Raw genomic sequence first — 18226 nt, 5'->3', positions numbered from 1 at the left:
GACACCAGGAGGGCAGTGCCAGTGATCATCGTGGGCGGTGCACTCCCCGCCATCGCCGCCATCGTCGCCGCCGGCCGGAGGAGGGGTCGTAGGGTCAGAGGGCGAGCCGCCAGGAGGGAAAGCAGGTTCTTCGACGCCAGGAGGACAGTGCCAGTGGTCATCATGAGGAGTGCATTCTTCCTCGCCGCCATCACCGCCGCCGCCCGACGGAGGGGGAGTGGTGGGAGGGCCAGGCTCACCTCCAGGAGGGAAGGGGGGTTCCTCCACACCAGGGGGGCAATGCCAGTGGTCGTCGTGGGGCGTGCATTCCTCATCATCATCGGGGGGCGATGGAGGCGTGGTTGGGGTAGTCGTAGGACGAGTGGTGGTAGGCTGACCTCCAGGCGGGAAAGGGGGTTCCTCGACGCCTGGCGGGCAGTGCCAGTGGTCTCCGTGCGGCGTGCAATCGTCCTCCTCCTCCACGGGGGGCGTCGTCGAAGGCGAAGCGACAGGAGGCTCTCCCCCGGGTGGGAAGGGGGGCTCCTCAACACCTGGCGGGCAGTGCCAGTGGTCGTCGTGAGGAGTGCACTCTGTGTCGTCGACGGGCGGCGCTGTGGCTGTGGGTGCCGCAGTAGAGGTCGGATCGCAGTGCCCTAGCGTTACTGTCAGCTCTTTCATTCTTGTGTACCGGCTCGAGTCGATCTACTTACAATGGTCTTGGTGAGGGCTGCAATTGGCACCAGTGGGCGACGGCGGCAGAGTGAAGGTTGTCGGACAGCTGGTCTCAGCCACCAGCTCAGTGGTAATGCTAAAGCCGGCACGCGTCAAGGCATGCGAGTCGTACAGCTGGTATCCAGTGAAGCTGCCACCAGGGTAGGTGTACAGCGAGGTATGCACGAACACGCTGCTTCCAGTGAAAGGGACATCAGAAGTCGAGTGCTCAGCGTCCATGGACGACCGGAAGGCGTCCCAGTCAGTGACGGTCGCATCAATAGCGAGCCGTGTGGTAGTCACCGTCTCGCATGGGGTCGAGCAGTCCCAGTGGTCCTCGTGCCAGCTAGTAAATGTTGTCAGCGAGTCGTGCACACATCCATAGGGCTGATTTAAGCTTACGTGCAGTCCTGTCCGGAGGGTGACGGAACGACGGGAGTGCCTTGAGGTAGTGCCACGGCCAGACCGGCCAGGAGAAGAGGGGCTGTCCAAGAGCGTGCCATTGTTGGGTCCTCTGATCTCGCTGTGTAAGCTTGTGTCTCGAGATGAGGCTAACGAGTGACGGAAAGCTTCAAGCATCTCCTGCGCGGCGAACAGGAGGCTCTTATACATCCTCGCCTAAGCAGGCTCCCTGCTACCGCGGGCATGAGGACAAGGAAGCGTGGGAGCTTGGAAGCATGGGCAAGCGCGCCCTTCTCCGTCTGTTGGCGATCCCAGGCCAGCTACTCCCAGTTTCTCCTCTCGACAGACAAAGCCCTCCTTCTGCATTTGTCTAGCATGGCGCCTCTCACCTGGGCCGTCACAGGGCTCGCAGCCGAGGCTGTGGTGGTTGACAAGAACCTGCATGGTGAACATCAATATTGAGAACCCCTATGGCCCGGCACGATCCTCTTGTCGGCCGCGCCCCCAAGCACAACGGACCAATGCCGGTTCTCTTTCTATCTGTCGCCTGTCGGTCGGTGGCAACGTCCAGGATCTTGGCCTCCGTTGCTTGTTCGTCGGATGTCTACAGGTTTGGGTGAGGGATCTTTTCTCGCGGATGAATCCCACGCCAAGACTTCAAGCTCACATGGGCTTGAGCTGCAGGGGACCCTGCGCGGGATTTGTGTCCAGAGGCGGCGGCGACAACCTCTCAAGGTTGATTTGCGGTTTTTTGCCCGCAAGGCCAGTCAGCAGTCTACATGGATCTCGCTCGCAATACTATCGGACGAGCAACTGAGGACAAACAGACGGCGGGATGGAATTGAGTGCCTCATGTACCAGCAATAGCCGGCATGAAGCGCAGCGGTCCGGGGCCCTCCCTTGGGGATAGCCTCCCTCGACTGGCCTTCCTCATGAGGCGCGGCCGTATGCTATGGGAGGGACCCTGAAGATGAATCCAATCATACTGGCAGACAGGTTGCAGTAGTGAGACGACAACGACGAACTTTCAACGCCGGCGTCTCGCGATCGGCGGCAGAGACGAAAAGGAGAACGTGGTAGGCGATGTCGAAGAAGTATAAGTAGAGGGCCGTTTGCCTTGGAAGAAGTCAATATTTCCATCATCATCAGCTCATCATCTCGTACTCAACAGCCTCACAAGTCCCAATCAACAACATCAGCCAAAATGGTCTCCGTCAAGGTCCTCCTCGCTCTCCTCCCTCTGGCCCTTCAGGCGACGGCCCTCCCTTCTCCCCTCGAGGAGAACCACCTCGAGCGCCGTGTCTGCGTGCCTCCCAGCAACTGCTCTCCCATTGGAAACTGCGAGTTCTGCTGCAGGACGGGCGTGACGCCCAACAGCTCTAACTGCCACTCGCACGGTGAGACCGAATGTGGTGCTGGCCTCGTTCAGTACCACTGCGATTCCCACTGAGACTTCCCGATTTTGATGTAAGTTTCAGCTGTTCCGTGGGGAATAACTGGCAACTTCTCGAGTGGCTTGTATGACTGCTAACAACGACCAGTCCGTGAGGTCACGGTGGATGATTGGATGCCCAAGGCTCAGAATGGAGGAGAGACACTCGTTTGATTGGCGGTTGATTGGCGGTGGCATGAAGTTGTGATCACAGAGCATGCGTTCAACACGGGCTGCTTTGTTGTTTCGCTGCGGACTATACTGCCCATACAGTACATACTTCAATCAGAAATTTCGCCCACTCTGTTCCTCTTCACTGTGCATAGCCCGTATTGCTCGTACGTGTAGTAGCCTGCGCCTGTACGTACATGCAGTTGGCTGACAGAACCCGCATTCAAACCATCAGGGTTCTCACGTTCGACGCCGCCCGCACCACAGACCCGAGATGCGGCCAGGGAAGACAGACGATTATGCTTATTACACTGCGCGGGGGAAGGGGGACGTCAACACCGTAGCCCTGCGTCGCTTGACCTGGCGAACGAGGGGATCAGGCCATGGGTGGACCGGCGATCTACATTGAAGGCTGAACTATTGAAGCTACTAAAACGCAGGGCAAGGCGTAGTGCTCTCCATTGGCTGCAGGGAAACACTTGCTCATGAGACCAGAATACCTTGTGGTTAAGCTTATTCGAACGAAGATGTTGTCGGCGAGAGCGTGGGGGACCGGTCAGCCTGTGGGGACCCGGATGTCCTGAACCGATTTTTCCGTGTCGTTCTGGGGTTGTTGTCTGGTCCGTTCGTAAGCGACCAGCCTCCGGGGGCATGAGATGTTGTGAGCTCGGGTACCAACGTTGTCATCGCGCAGAGGGCGGGGACCAGTGGCATAGAGTTCCAGACTGGACGGCTGCAGCAGACATGCAATACAACAGGAGAGAAGGGGGAACATCATGGAAAAGAAACCGTTCATCATTCCCGTCCTGGCTGAGCCTGGATTCTACAAGACACGTCCTCCAAAGCCCCTACTTTATCACAACACGCGTGTGTGTCTAATGTGTACCAGTCCCGCCCGCTGTATGCCCTCCCAAGAAAGAACGCCGCGTATCGCCTATCGACCCATGACTCTGAAAAGGACGCAAAGCAGAGCCCTGCCGCCCGCTCACTTCTTCTCGTAGTAGTGGTCCTGCTGCTGCGCCCTGTCCTCGCCGACACCCCCCTCGACGCCGGCCTCGCCGTGCACGTGATCGACAGAGCCCCAGAATTCCTCCCTCTCCTTGAGGATGGCGTCGGCCCACTCTCTCGTCTCGGGCAGCGCAAACTTTGTGGCGACGTAGGCGAACTCGCCGAGGTCGACGCGGCCCTCGCCGCGGCGCTCGTACTCGACCATCTGCAGCAGCAGCTCCATCTTGTCGACGTCGTGCACGAACAGGCTGTCGATGGTCTGGGCGTCCTCGTACTCCTGCCAGATGGCGCGGATCTCGCGGCCGGGCAGGCCGCCGTAGACGCCGCCGAGGAGGCCGTCGGTGATGTGGTCCATCGTGTCGGCCTCGCGCCTGTTCTTCTCGGGCTTGGGGACGCCGTCGACGGGCGTGATGTCGCCGACGAGCGACTCGGCCATGTCGTGGATGAGGGCCATCTTCATGCAGCGCGCGAGGTCGAGGCGCGGCGCCAGGGCCGGCGGCGCGAGCAGCGTGATCAGGGACATGCGGTACATGTGGTCGGCGATGGACTCGCCGCGGGCGATGCCGAAGCGGCGCCAGCCCTCGCGCTTGGTCGTCTTGAGGCGCTCGAGCAGGTGGAAGAAGGGCAGCGGCGACGCGGTGCCTGTCGGGGAGGGGGCTGTCGTGGCGGCCGAGGCGGCGAGGGCCCCGGAGACGGTCCAGGGGCCTTGGACCTTGGGGGTCTCGACGTGGCCGAGGTCTGGAGGAGGGGGAGGGGCTGTGTCAGCAGACGAGGAGACGAGGACGGGGAAAAGAGAGGAGGATGTGGTGACGCACTGGCAATGTCGACTGTGCCGTTCTTCGGCTTCGCGGCGGCGATGGCATCTGATGTTGCGCTGGGCGACATGATGGTGGTTGGAGGTGGGTGATGGTGGGGTAGAAACAGGAAGTCTCAAGGTTGATATGGCGAGCAGAGCCGTAGAGAGAAGAGAGTCAAATACCGTGTACAATTCTCTAGCGACCACGAAGCAATTGATGATGTGATTTTGTTCTTATCAGATGCGGTCAAGTTTGTCAACAAACAGCCATAGCAGAGGAGAGGTGAGTGTCGAGATCCGGGCGTCGGCGCCCCCCACCAACCCCTCTAGCGCCGTCTGCGTCACCGCTTCTGGCGAGCTAGGTCAGGTCCCTTTCTTGGGCCAGGAACGTGCCGAGTCATGTTGTAGCCCACTCCAGAATCCAATCCCCATCAAGCGATTGCACACCACGTAGGGAGGGAATCTGGGACGGCACTACGGCATTACGAAGAACGTGTAGATTTGATGAACTTTGGTCTCAAATGAGAAGAGATGGCCTTTGCTATGTTGCAAGATTGTTTGGATCAAAGGTATTCCATCTGGATCCTAACCAATGTCTTGCTTTGTTGGGTGAGGAGGAGAGAGAGGATGGGATGGGCTGGGCTGGGCTGGCTGTGTCCATGCGTTATGATTTGTCACACATCTCCTGCTACCATCACAAGAGCCGGTATAGCTCAGTGGTAGAGCGTTCCACTCGTATTCTGCGATATGGAAAGGTCCACGGTTCGATCCCGTGTAGCGGCATTCAGTCCATCTGTAATACGCCAGTTCCTTTTTGCCTTTCCTGCGTCTGAACCACCTTCGCGCCTTTGTCTTGTTGTCCGATTTTGGTTAATTGAGTCTACTTGTTTAAAGCCGTCATCGCCTTGACTCCATAGTCGATTGAAGCCCTTGGCCCATGACGATGCAAAAGACTATATGAACCACTACAGACACATAATAGGCAGTCCTAGAACTTAAGGCATATCTTCGGGTCCCATCTGCTTTGCAGCGGTGTGCAGCGCAGTGCATGCTGGCTCCGAAGCGAAAGCAGCGTCCAAGGCCGGTGATGTTCGGTCACACCGTAGGTCGGCATTGCCATGACAGAACAAACACAATGAGTTCCACCGCCCGCCAGCCTGGCAGACTATTTTGCAGACATTACCATGTCTCCTTGGCCACGCAACATTGGTTCGAGCCTGGCGAGGTCTCTTACCCATCGCTAAGACACCATGTGCGAGGTCTTCGGCACGCATTGATGCTGCCCGAGACCCCACCTGTTGGTGCACGACGGCAGCGTATCGTCTTGGCCTTACATGCCTGTACTCGTGGATTCATCGCGACATTGTCTGGTCATGCCTGTACTTGTGAATTCATCGCGACATGGTCTGGTCATGCCTTCCTCTTGTTGTCAATCTGATAATCAATAATGACCAGCTGACCCCACGAACTGGGGCCTCCCCCTGGCTCTTTGGGCTCACTTTTTCTTCGAGGCTGCCTCCAGGGTCCCCCGATTATGGACCTCGCCGTGCCGTAAGAGGAGGCATCCTCGTTGTGACCCTGATGCTAAATCTGACGCACGGAATAAACATACAAGTTACAGTCTCTCCCCAGCGTAACCTAGATGTTCGATCATTGGCGAGGCAGAAAGGGAAAGAGCCCCTTCATTAATCAAGCTCTCTTGTTTACGCATCGCGGATTCGTGGTCCTACCTTGTGAGCCCACGATCGAGCAGCCGTTGAACTCCTGATATGGGCGACTAACGTCCAGACTCAGATCTCTGCGTAATCCCGCGCAATCCCTGCCCTTAGCTTTTGCTGCGATCCTTTCAATCGCAACGCCATTCGAGTTTACCGGGCCAGATGCCAATCAGCCGCTCAATCTCTCAGCCCCAACCACGGTGACATGGTAGCATGACGGGACGGATCACACCTCAGCATATCGACATCTCGAGCTCTCCTGGAGGGTACAACTTGCAGGCAACGGAGGCGAGCGCGGCGACGTGATCAGGGCGAACATCAGTCTGCAGACCGGGCATGGGCAATACGAGTGGGATGCTACCGAAGCCGCCACGGCGTTGCAGCAAGGGACGGATGGCGGCATGCGCGTCGCAGAAGGCAAGGAATTCTACTTCTTGGCTCGCTTCCAGTCTGTCGACAACCAACCCGGTACTGTTTCTGGAACGAGCGTTCAGAGCGGTAAATATGCCGTTGTGGGGTACGAAGAGGTGGGGAGTTCAGCTGCCGCCAGGCTTGGACGACCTTTGGATCTAGTCATGATGGCGGTCTCAATCATCGCTGTGGCTGTTCGGCTTTGACTGCCGCGTAAGTATGTCATTTCTTCGGAAAGCTATGCCCTGAGTGGCACTTCTTCAGCATGTGGGCCTGGACGTTCAACGCGCATCGTGCTATCCATAATGTTACGGCGCTCGTACTGTCACCATCCTTCATCTGACAATGTTGACATAGACTGAGTATTCTCGCGTGAACCACCCTGCGGACTGCAAATTTGTACTATCTGGACGAGTCATCCGAGGCCGGCCAGGCACATTCCTTCCATCCAGATTCTTCGAATTTGGGGCCCTTCAAACCAGCCACTGATGGGCAGTATGCCATAGTGATCGCTCTGCTCCTTTATGCCTCCCTTCGCCACTGCAGCCCGCATCCGTACTGAATGTCGTGTCCTCGTCCTTACTGCCGTCTTGGTGCCGGGCCTACATGGGCAAAATTTGCTCGTCGTTGCCAGCCTGGGTCTTGTATGTTGGAGGGGGCGGGGAAATGACCGAGTCGGAGACGTGGAGCCCGTAGGCGGGAGGGGGGAGGTGACTCGCGGGAGGGCGACCCTCGGGAAGCTGACTCTCGGGACAGATCTGAGGCGGCTGCAAAGTCGGTTCCTGCACGACAGGCTTTGGAGCACGCCTAAAGCCTCTAAAGATCCAGGCGAGACTGATGGCTGCCTTGGTCCGACAAGTGCGGTCCATCCATGCAAAGGGGGTACACAGCTGGTGCCTCTGCCTTTTTCGGTACTTTGGGAAGCAGATGATTCCAAACAGGACGAGGTTCTCGACGGCCAACGGGAGCAAGAAAACAAGGCGAATGAGTACCCAGGAGACGAGGATAATGAGGCCGCTGAGGATGCGCAGATGGTTGTTCTGCGGGAGCACGAAGTTCGTGGCAATCTGGTCCTCGAGAATGATGCGGGCCGTAAAGCAGCAGAGGAAGCCTGCGACGGCACCTGCAACCAGGACCACGGGGACGATTATCTCTGGATGGCCCCCGAGGGTATGGTCGCGTCTCCTGGCACGACCATGGCGATGGAGGCGGTGGCCGTTGTAGTACCCCCGTTCGGGCTGTGATTGTTGGCCCGGTAGCTTCGCGCTGGTATTGCCAGAATGATGGAAAAGGCTGGACAACGTGTCCAGGACGTTTTTAAGTGCCTCCATGGGATATTTGATGGCAGATTGATGTGTTATACGAGGCTCTCGGCGCGATTCAAGGCTCTCGAGCGGACTTTGGCGTGTGAAGCTGCCCAGACGTAGAACGCAGCTCGATGCGATGGCGAATCTGAATTGTCTCGAACCGAGTTTTCGAGTTTTCGTGACGAGTCGAAGTGCAGGTCTGAAATGTGGGCGGAGAGGAAAATCGTCGTCGATTTTGTGTCTGTGATAAAGTTACGAGCGACAGCCACAGAGGTGTGCGAATCGTCCAGCCACCAAGTCACGCCAAAGTCAAAGTTGGCTTTTTCAGTCATGGAACGCCAACTGAATATGAACGAAGCGCCATTCCATGTCTCCTCAGTCATACCCCTAGAAGCCACTCTGCCACAATTCCTTGCTGTATCCCTCGGTCAGACGTTCGTCTTCGCCGTACGTCTGATGCCAACCGCTGAAGCCGAGATCGAGGACGTAAACCGTCTGATTCGCGAGCTCAGCAGGATTTTCTCTTCGCAGCATCTGATCGCGTTCGCGGAGGTACTTGAGTGCCGCGCTTGGTCCGCGCTGTTGTGAGAGGGCGCAGTGGAACACGACTGTCTTCTTGTCTTGCATACGTCGGACGAGGGTAGGCATCATGACGTCGATTGTCGCGAAGGGCATGTTGATACCACCCCTGATGTGGCCACCAAGGTAGTCTGCGTGATGGAGCGTCAGTAAGCTTTTATGCGTGAAGGCGAACTGTCACAATAGCTCACCATCATCGCGAACGTCAACAACGGCGACGGTTGGGTCCGTAGCAGCGGCTTGCTGTGCGAGCAGAATCTCGGACAGGTCTTTGGCAGAGATACGCTGCAGGTTGGCGAGAGATGTGGTGGACATGTTTCGCGTGAATACTCTCAGTGGGAAAAAAGAGAGGGGCATTAGATGAGGGGGAGACGGCGTTGTGATCGCAAGTATTCGCGAAGCTGGTCGCAGCTTTCTCAGCTGCCATCGATTGACCCGACGTCTGGAGTGGGGTCCCGCTGACATAATCCATCTACCACAGCAGATTGGGACACAATCAGTGTCTAATGCAACTTGTTGACATGAACGCTGGACATGTTTGGGCAAACATCTCTTGGTCATAAAGCCCGTGGCCTCGCGCCAGGCTACGTAGCCAGAAACTATACCTAGCTTTCCAAAGGTCATCTCACATCTCAGAGCTTTTATGTGTGCATAGCTTCTCTCAGGTTTCCTGTCTTGTCGCGAAAACGCGCGATGGAGCTACGGTTCTACGTTGCCGTGTTGGCAAAAAGTGCCTAGCAAAGGAAACATCATGGCTATACAAGCGGCGCCCCTTTATCATGAGAGAGGTTGATCACGAGCTCTTTCCAGGGCCAGCTCTGTCCGCCAGCATCTTTATTGAGTCATGCCATGGGTAAGGGTTGGCTCCCACCAAGGCGTTTGGACTCGTTACGATTCATTTCGGCATGGTTAAGCGATCGTGAAAGAACAATAACCCTGTCTGATGTGGCTTCAGGCAAGGCTTGCCAGCAGACCATTTCAATCTCAGCCGCCACTCCTATTATTTCCACAGGCGCCGTAGGCGCATCCATGATGATTCTGAGTTTCGAGCCTACAAATCAGTGTAGACACGGAAGATGGGAAACCGGATGTAAAGTTGGCTAGCAAATGTGCAGCGCTGTCGAAGATCGGCATCTCAACAAGGACGATAGCAGATGCACGTCCTCGAAATTCAATCCTTCAGTTGTTGACAGGCATATGCCACGTTGACCGGCACTCCTCTTCATAATATGTCGGTCGCCAAACCAGCCATCCCTGGCTGACATCCCCTGATGCAACCCCTGACAACAGGCCCCCTGGCAGACCGCTCCTCTGGCCCATCACGGACTTCGTGGAGCGGAATTCGGACTTGGTCTCTGCCACTTGGAGCATGCACATACCAGGTTGTCGACCTGCCGCTGACCAGGAACAGCCCTCAGATCGGGGGCTGAAGGTGAAGGCCGGGGCGGGAAATGGCAAACACTCAATGTCACCTTGCCTTTCTCGTGAAACATCGTCTTCGGCCAAGAGGAAAGTGGGATCGCCGCTTCACGTCCCTGTCAAGCACTATGCAAGTCGCTCGATTCACTGCGCTATCGAGCCCGTCGCCGGCAGTGAGATAGCCACTACTAGATGGATTGCCTTATTTCGATCCTATTGTCTCACTCAAGGCTGAGATCCCCGCATTCAGGGCAAGACATGTCGGCATGTCGTCGACATGGCCACTGGGGCCGGACGTGATAGCCAGAGAACTATAGGCATCTAGGCCGTGGTCAGAGCGGCCGCTGACTGCGGGCTCGAGGCATGTCGCAAGTGGCTGGGCTGATCTGCACCGCTAGGAAACTCAAGCATGCCAGCGATCGTCGCATGCAGGTGCTGTGCGCCCTACACCTTGCCTACCTCTATGGGTAACCACGTCGCTCGGTGTAGCAGAATCGCGCCTCTGGCCATAGCCTCTCAGCGGGGGCGACGCTTTCAGTCCTCTTGTCCTAGAATCTGCCGCCACACGACTGCGTGCGATTATCCACAGTAGACGAGGAGTGCGTTTGGGTGAAGTTTGCTCCAGTGTCAGAAGGACATCGACTTCAACACAGAGCTGGCAGTAGGAGGGAGCTTGTAGGTGGTGGTAATCCATGTCATTAGGGTGCATTGTTTGTTGTGGCATATCAGCCTGTGTACTGTTCATGTGGCCCGAGTAAATATTACAACACCGTTCGTCGCATGTGTGCCTGCAAAGGAAAAATATCAAACGCTTCGCTCCTCCACTGATAATGATGACCCCTTTGTCCTCGTCTCGACCGTCCAGGTTGTCGTCTTCTTCGAGCCGTCGAACGTCAGCTCCTCCTCGCTGTCGCCGGCATCGCCGCCCTTGGACTTCCAGATCGACCCCCTTTTGCGGTCCAGTGACCTCTTGCGTTGCGCATCCTCTGACTCTCCACTCGCGCCACCAGTCCTGGCCTCTGCTTCGTCGTTGAGAAATGTCGTCAGACTGAAAGGGCCCTTGCCACGGCGACTGTCTCGGCTCTCATCTGCTTGATTGGCCCAGCCCATGCCTGAGGGGATTCGCTGTTGGCCCGAAACCTGGTAGCCGGACGGGTCGTTCGTGGAGAGGCCCATGGCGCGGGCGACGAGACGGAATAGAGGGCGGAGCGTGGCCAAGCTGCCGGCGATAATGGCGAGGCCTGATTCAGTGGTTGACCAGATGGCAATGTCGACGGTGGCGTCTGTTCGTGTTAGTCCTTGTTGCGTGTCAAGTTTGGGAGGAGCAGGCGGAGACAGAAGGCATACAGAGAAAGTCGGGGTTCTTGAAATCCTTGACGTATGCAAATCGCACAACGACGGCGGAACTCGCCCTGTGTGCTGTCAGCTTCCAACCCTCGACCATTGTGTCACTCACAGCATGCTGCTACTTACACACACGCCATCATGACGATGGGAACGAGAGCAAGACGAGTCTTGCGGTCCATGCTGAGGCTCATGATGAGGAAGACGGGAAGAATGGCAAAAGTAAAGTCGCAAATGACGCTGCAGGCGCTGTAGAGGTAGGTCAAGGCGATGATGACTTCGATGTTGACGCAGGTGCCGTTGGCGGGGCTCTTGTCCCAGAAGAAGGACACGGGGTTGCACTGAAAGAGAGTAACGAAGAAGAAGACGGCGCCGGTGAGAACAGTGACGCCCATGACACTGTAGATAATCCAGATGTCGAGTTTCCGTACGGTGATGCGGAGGAGGAAGTAGCCGATGGATATTTTGGAGGCGATCATGCTGAGGCAGTACCACAGATAGCAGAACCACCAAGCCTGCATGGCCTTCTGTTCATCGGCCGTTTCCAGATCCCAGTGGTGCCGTCCGGTGCCGTACTTGATGCCCACTAAAACGGATGTCACGAAGAGAGTAAAAAAGACCTGCTCCGTATCAGTATGGGAAGGAAACCCGTGCCATGGCAGAGAGTCATGTTTACCATTGCGATCCCCATAAAGTAGTCATCGACGCCGAAATTCTTGATCAAGAATATCCGAACATAGCAGCGCAGCAAGATCGAAACAATGGCCGCAACGAGCAAAGACACAGCAACGGCCTGTAGGGTAGGCCCGCGGTTTTCAATAGCCGCCATGGTTCTCGGAGTGTGCTGTGCTATGGGTGCACGTCGACGGGCGCGTTGGACGAGGAGGAAGGTTCATAACAGAAGCCACGAAGGACCCAGTCCCAAGGCCGTGGAACCTGGCGTCGCCAGGGTCTTATTGTTCCTCACTCGTCCTGGTCCTCGGTCCACAAGACTGGTTCCCCTGATCGTCCTAGCTGGGCAGTTCTAGCCCTGTGGCGTCGTCGTCCCCGCTGTTCTACTTCGTCCCTATTTACTACTACACGGGGAGACGGAGGAGGGAAGGGGGCCAATTTCGCCCTGACCCAGCCCAGAACAGCATTAGATCAGCAATTATCGGGCATCTGCCACACGTGGATTTGGGGATCTTAGCCTCAGCCTCAAGGACATGTCTCGACCTGCAGACAACGGGAGTTGAGAAAGTCAAAGAGGGGCAGTGAAGGCAGGGTATCCCCTCTAGGCAGGTTCTAGCAGCCGGTCTAGGAAAAGCCGCGGTCAGCGGCGTCTGTTGAGGCCCCATAGGCCCCATCGCCCTAAGCATGTAGCGTACGGGAAAATGTCTACACGAGGAACAGGCGACCGAGTAGTCTGTCTGAGGACCACGCACTAGGGGGCACCGCTTCGAGGTCGTCGGAGTACTCGGCGCCCTTGGGAGAGCACTGGGAGTACTTTGGAGTTCCTCACTCGCAGGCCAGAACCACTTTTGATGTCTTAAGTCGCGGGACCCCAGTTACTGCCGAGGTCTCCAAAGGGCCGTCTTCACTTATACCCAGTCTGTACCCACTTGACCATGTGCCCGCCAATGCGAAGGCAATATGACGGGTCAGTTCTTGCGTGCCGAGTCATGCGGGCTACCCGGGAGTTCGGCTATTGCGTTAGTACGCACAGGTACCTCCTGTCATCTTTCGATGAAAGGTACGTGCTGCTTCGTGCAAAGTCGGCGCTTTTGGTGGGGTTTGCCACTTAATGCCAACCTATGCTGGTGACGAAATCTCATCGCCGCCGCCCTGAGAATTTGCTTCGGGGTGTGTACCGTCTTGGGGTCAATGTGAGTCTCCTTACTTTCCTCGCTGCTCGAATGAGTCGAACAATTCAGAGTTTTACTCGTACCTGGCTCTGTTCCTCAGCTCGCTGCCCTGAGGCTACGAGAGGCAATCTGCTGTAAGCCGTGGCTGGGGTCATCGTCAAACCCAATCAGGCGGGGGGCCAGGTCCCGAGAACCAGGGACCGCGCCGCTTGTTCTAGATATGGTCATGTGCAAGTGAGCCCATCTCAGGTGGCTTTTTCGCTGGGACGACAAATTTTTGTCTCACGCAAGTAGACGGTGAAGGTGAGCCCATGGCTGGTGAGCTTGAGACAGGGGTGGTTGCATTGCCCTCATTCCAGTAGTCATTTTCGCGCGAGATCGCTGATGATCGCTGCAAGAGTACACAGTCGCGCCGTACCGCATTCCTTTGTCTTCCTTGTCTGCATGGCCAAACGGCGACAGTGAATGGTCGGGATTGTTTGAACCTACCTTGAGGGCGTGAAAAGAGTCGCTAAATTTTTACGATATTGGCTTCTGCCATTTTTGTAGAGAAGATGAACGAGGGCCAATTGAAGTGCGCTCGCTTTCGCTTGGGTTCCGAGGACCGTCTTAGAGCGATCGCATGTACTATCAACGATATTCCGATCCGCTCCCATGATGTGTTTTGATGGCTTATGCTTCAACTGCCGAGTGAAGCAGAAAATTGCCCATCACCATTTGGACCCTGGAGCAAACAAGCAGCAGACTAGCAGCAATGATTGTGTCTTTGTCTGCCCAAATCCGGAGAAAGGAAAAGGGGAGAGACTTTGGCTCATGGGAAATGCCAGCCAATGATCTGATGACTGGCCAGGCTTACGGTCTGTAGCGCGCTGGTACGAAAACAATTGACGACTGATCAGCAAGCTGCCAAGCCGTTAGACGCACTGCTATTGAGATCGTCTGTCATTGGGGCATGGACCAGCGAATCCGCCGTCCACATAGTTCTGCACGAGCGTTGGCGCAGGAACAACGTCAGGCCGCAAGCTCGTTTCTAGTGTCTACCCGAGTTCAGTCCAGATTCAGATGGGCTGACCTTTGATGCTCCCAGTTCATCAACGAGATCATTGCCAATGTGCCATGTTGCCGCCACGTTCTTTCATGCGAACGCACCACAGTGTGGCGCTTCCACTACCTCGATGCGGGCGGTCGTACTTCCGCAATAGGCGCCAGGTCCGGAGACTGGGGTTTCGAGGAGGCCAGTGGCCGGAAGGTGGGCTGCCGAGACGGCGTTCAGGAAATGCCTGTCATGCACGCACGCATACTGGTTCGCTCGCTGGCAGTGGCGTAAAGACTGATCGATCTCGGTCTCTACTGGGACCTGTCACGCCTGACTACTTGACTGGTCAACGGGTAATTCGAGCGGAGAATTGACGGTGTATAGTCGATTTCTGCGTCTTCCAGGGGGAAGAGTGAGATGCAGCAGAGTGACGTGACATCGGAGATTTCTAGATACCACTCTGACTCGATTGAGTCGAGGCCACTGACGCTGCCAGGACAAAGTCAATCTGGCCAGAATGATCGACGACCGATGATGGCGTTGTGGCCCTCTTCCGACCTGAGGTACTGCGTGTGTGTATGTGTGAAGATGTGGCTTTAGAGGCGACTCTTAATGGTCTTCAGACCCTCGTCAAGCCAGACCGAACGGTCAGGCCTCCAAAGCTCCCAAGTGGCTAATAGCAGACGGATGCTATTGCATCAACGATGCCTGATCGCTGCTACGCTATTGAAACAAAACGATCAATCCAAAGACAAACACACATGAACCATCCTACGCCGAAGCTGTACCGTCTCGTGCGAAGAGATAGCCCAGTTGGCTATTCCTCCCAATCCTGTCTCGGATGGCAGTGTGGCCTGAGCTTCCCATCGATTGACCGACTCTCATCTCGGTTTGCAGGATCTTCTCCATGCATACATGCCAGCTTTCTCTCGTGTGCAATTACTGATATGCTCGCTTGGAGGTATACGGGTTAAGCACCTAGCTGTCGCCAACCCTTGTCGTTGACGCCTTCTGACTCCTAGTCACGCCCCCTTCTCAACACCAACACCAGACGAGTTTCAGAGTCCCTGTCATCGCAACCCTTCAGTTGGGCCAAAACGTCAAAGCTCAGTCTTCAGCAGCGAGTGCAGCCCCACCATGCTCGCGTCTCCCAGCCTCTGAGAACGGCTGGCCTTTGCAACGTGCATTGCGGCGTTGGCGCGGACATGACGTCCATCAGGCGGTACCAAGCAGATGAGGGGTTCGAGGCCTGCGCAGCGCGTGGCATAAGGTGACATCCGGCCGCCAAGCAAGCATGATCGACAAAACCGCAACCCCTGTGGTGTTTGGTCGTACAGGTGTCAACCAGAAAGGATGGAGAGCATATCGAGGCAAACCCAGCCAGTCTCGTCATGCCATGCAGACCTGAGCACGTTTGTCAAGCGATTGACGTGAGGAGCGAACGGCACAGACGCGTCCCGGATCGTCACGATGACTCTCGGATGCCCTATTCTACCTGGGTAGTCACCATCAGTCATGCCCTTTCGTCTCCGAGGCCAGTTCTTCTCAGCTTTCTTCCACCCACACCTCATGCGAGCGCGCTTTGAGAAACCGGGTTGCGCCACGACACCCTCACGCAGCATGATCGCATCACACCTGAGGTCGATCCCTTGCATCTAATTCCTAATTTCCTACCGTCGTAGGCCTAGGGTTTATACTTTATCACCCACATGGCGAAGTAACGCATCGTGAAACCCCTCCCCTTCCCTTTTCCATATTCGATTCTTTCAACCACCACAGGCCGGGTGTGTTGGTGTACGCTTTGCTTCGGTTCTCCCGCGCTTGAAGCGCAAAAGCTGCTGGTTCAGCTTCGACGATAATACCTTTGGATGAACGTTCATCGTACGGTGCAAGCCTAATTCTCAAGGCATTCGACGACACACATTTCGCGATAGTTCTTCGAGCAGCGCAATATAGCCTCGCGCAATGGACAAGGCCACGAGGATAAGCACTATCGCGAAGCCCGCCACGAGCCATGAAGCGCAACACAAGGCAAGAGTAGTGTCGCTTGACATACCACCACCAGTTCCGCCTAAAGATCCGCCTAGACCAGCGACGAGCTCGACGACTCGATCCGGGCCCGCGACAAGACCGGTCGCGAATGCTACAGCGAAGCTCCAGGGTGCGACAATGTCGTCGAGGCCAACTACCAGCTCGACAAGACCCGGCACATCTTCCACACTCGCGGGAACCATGTCCTCGATACAAGGGGCGGGATCAAAGATCAAAGCAGGACTACGGCCGCTCAAGCTAGCAGCACTCACGTCGCACCCGACGCGTCCGATGCCGACCATCTCGCGACCACAGACAGCTTCCAACACGACAGTCGCGAGTCCGGTACGGCCCATGACAAGTTCGACGCGCAGGTTTTCTCGTTCAACTACGATGACTGGAAGGACAATCAAGTATGGCTCGGGCAGATACGCCACGACAGAACTTAGCCCTCAGCCGTCCGATGATGAGGATGATCCTCTGGTAAGGACCACCCGTACTCATTTTTTTCTAGTAGGCCTTCTGGACTGACAATCGTCCAGAACTGGCCTCTGTGGAAAAAAGACCTCAATCTCTTCGCACTGCTCGTGACAGTCTGCCTCGTGAGCGCCATGAAGACAGCCTTCATCCCCGTCGCCGCCAAGCTCGCCATCCAGTTCCAGGTCTCGCATACCGCCATTGCATCTCTAACAGCCGTTCCCTTTATCTTTTCGTCTATCACAGGTCTCGCCAGCGTGACCGCTTCCAAAATCTGGGGCAAACGCCCCGTCTATCTCCTTTCCATGGTATTTCTTTTCATCGGCTCCTTGTGGAACATGCGCTCAACCACCTTCGGCGCTGCCCTCGGCGCTCGCATCTTCCAGGGCATCGGCTGGGGCGCCTTCGATACGCTCATTCTCAGCTCGATCCACGACACGTATTTTGAGCACCAGCGCAACCCGCGTCTCGCCGCCTACGACATCTTGCAAGCCGCGACAGCCTGGGGGCCTCCGCTGCTCAGCGGCGTCGCCATGCGCAACGCGAGCCGCTTCGAAATTCACTTCGAAATTTTGAACACGTTCTTCATCGTCGCCATCCCGCTTCTCGCCTTTGCCGCGCCTGAAACGGCGTACGACCGCTGGTTCATCGGCAACGCGCTCCCTTCCGCCCGCACGCCGACCTGGACGACGGCCCGCCGCTCGATCGGCAAGTTCAACCTCCACGTGCCCAACACGCACGAGGCGAGGCAATATCTGCGCACCATGAACCCGATCTCCTCCTTCCGAGGCTTCGTCGACAACCGAACCCTCCTGCAGGGACCCCGTGCTCTCATCGCCCCGACCACCGCACTGCTGGCGCTGGCCACTTTCCTGCCGTACTCGGCTCTGTGGGCTATAGCGCATGTCGTCTCGCCGCTCACGGCCGCCATCCTCGACGAGGCGCAGATCGGTTTCCTCCTGTTGGCGCCCTTCCTTTGCGGCGTTTCGGCCGCCGCCCTCTTCGCCTTTTGGCGCCGCAAGGCCAGGAAGGACTTTACCCTGCTGAACCTCGTCGCGGCCCTTGGCGTCGGCACCGTCCTCGCCGCCATCGGAATCCTGTCATTCGGCCTCGAGATCCACGGCAGCCGAAACCTCTCGTTCAAGCTGCTGTCTGTGCTCGCCGGCTTTCTGGCTGTGGGTGTCTACGTGCTCAACGCCCTCGCGCGACCTGTCATCTACCGGTCTGCGCAATACACGAGCTCGAACCTGCACGTTTGCTTGCGTAACGTGGCCGACATGGACGCCGGGCTCGTGTGCTGGAAGAACCTGTTTGCAGCATTTTTCATACTAGGGGTCGCGAGCGCCGTGGAGGCCCGAAGGTCCGCAGGCCTGCGATCGTCCGTCATTGGCATTGGTGTTTCCCAGATCTTTGTTGCCCTTTTTGTTGGTACCGTCTGGTGGTTCATGGACGAGAGGCTCAGGCGGTTGGACGGGCGAGTAATGGGACTGGTCGACCTGGGCATGTTGAAGAGAGCCGGCAGCTTCTTTGATGAGGATTAACTTCACGCAAGCACCATTTA

The 18226-nt window shown here is 56.7% G+C and overlaps 7 protein-coding genes and 1 non-coding gene across 8 annotated transcripts; 3 read left to right on the top strand and 5 right to left on the bottom strand.

Moving 5' to 3' along the window:
• Positions 1-43: 43 nt before the first annotated feature.
• D7B24_002316 (uncharacterized protein) lies at positions 44-1193 on the bottom strand (the record flags this gene model as incomplete). Its single annotated transcript, XM_028636526.1, has 3 exons — positions 44-632; positions 690-1036; positions 1093-1193. Coding segments are annotated over 3 exons (1037 nt in total), but the record flags the coding sequence as incomplete, so codon positions are not given.
• A 1103-nt stretch (positions 1194-2296) lies between these two features.
• D7B24_002315 (uncharacterized protein) lies at positions 2297-2698 on the top strand (the record flags this gene model as incomplete). Its single annotated transcript, XM_028636525.1, has 2 exons — positions 2297-2489; positions 2634-2698. 2 exons carry the CDS (start codon positions 2297-2299, stop codon positions 2696-2698), a joined length of 258 nt encoding a protein of 85 aa, XP_028491319.1.
• A 982-nt stretch (positions 2699-3680) lies between these two features.
• On the bottom strand, positions 3681-4588 carry D7B24_002314 (uncharacterized protein; the record flags this gene model as incomplete). Its single annotated transcript, XM_028636524.1, has 2 exons — positions 3681-4441; positions 4519-4588. The coding sequence occupies 2 exons, from the start codon at positions 4586-4588 to the stop codon at positions 3681-3683; spliced, it is 831 nt and encodes a 276-aa protein (XP_028491318.1).
• A 613-nt stretch (positions 4589-5201) lies between these two features.
• D7B24_002313 lies at positions 5202-5282 on the top strand. The gene has a single exon. It is a non-coding gene; the product is annotated as a tRNA-Thr (tRNA).
• Positions 5283-7230: 1948 nt separating this feature from the next.
• On the bottom strand, positions 7231-7959 carry D7B24_002312 (uncharacterized protein; the record flags this gene model as incomplete). The annotated part of the gene is made up of 1 exon (XM_028636523.1): positions 7231-7959. One exon carries the CDS (start codon positions 7957-7959, stop codon positions 7231-7233), a length of 729 nt encoding a protein of 242 aa, XP_028491317.1.
• Positions 7960-8322: 363 nt separating this feature from the next.
• D7B24_002311 (uncharacterized protein) lies at positions 8323-8829 on the bottom strand (the record flags this gene model as incomplete). Its single annotated transcript, XM_028636522.1, has 2 exons — positions 8323-8645; positions 8706-8829. 2 exons carry the CDS (start codon positions 8827-8829, stop codon positions 8323-8325), a joined length of 447 nt encoding a protein of 148 aa, XP_028491316.1.
• A 1908-nt stretch (positions 8830-10737) lies between these two features.
• Positions 10738-12106, bottom strand: D7B24_002310 (uncharacterized protein; the record flags this gene model as incomplete). The annotated part of the gene is made up of 4 exons (XM_028636521.1): positions 10738-11216; positions 11281-11345; positions 11407-11897; positions 11954-12106. 4 exons carry the CDS (start codon positions 12104-12106, stop codon positions 10738-10740), a joined length of 1188 nt encoding a protein of 395 aa, XP_028491315.1.
• A 4016-nt stretch (positions 12107-16122) lies between these two features.
• D7B24_002309 (uncharacterized protein) lies at positions 16123-18206 on the top strand (the record flags this gene model as incomplete). The annotated part of the gene is made up of 4 exons (XM_028636520.1): positions 16123-16194; positions 16245-16601; positions 16645-16671; positions 16731-18206. The coding sequence occupies 4 exons, from the start codon at positions 16123-16125 to the stop codon at positions 18204-18206; spliced, it is 1932 nt and encodes a 643-aa protein (XP_028491314.1).
• Between the last annotated feature and the right edge of the window lie 20 nt (positions 18207-18226).

The sequence above is a fragment of the Verticillium nonalfalfae genome (genome assembly GCF_003724135.2).
Source record: "Verticillium nonalfalfae strain VnAa140/NRRL 66861 chromosome Unknown scaffold_154, whole genome shotgun sequence".
Classification (NCBI taxonomy): Eukaryota; Fungi; Ascomycota; class Sordariomycetes; order Glomerellales; family Plectosphaerellaceae; genus Verticillium; species Verticillium nonalfalfae.
The sequence above is the reverse complement of the archived record's forward strand: the minus strand, read 5'-3'. Positions and strand labels throughout refer to the sequence as shown.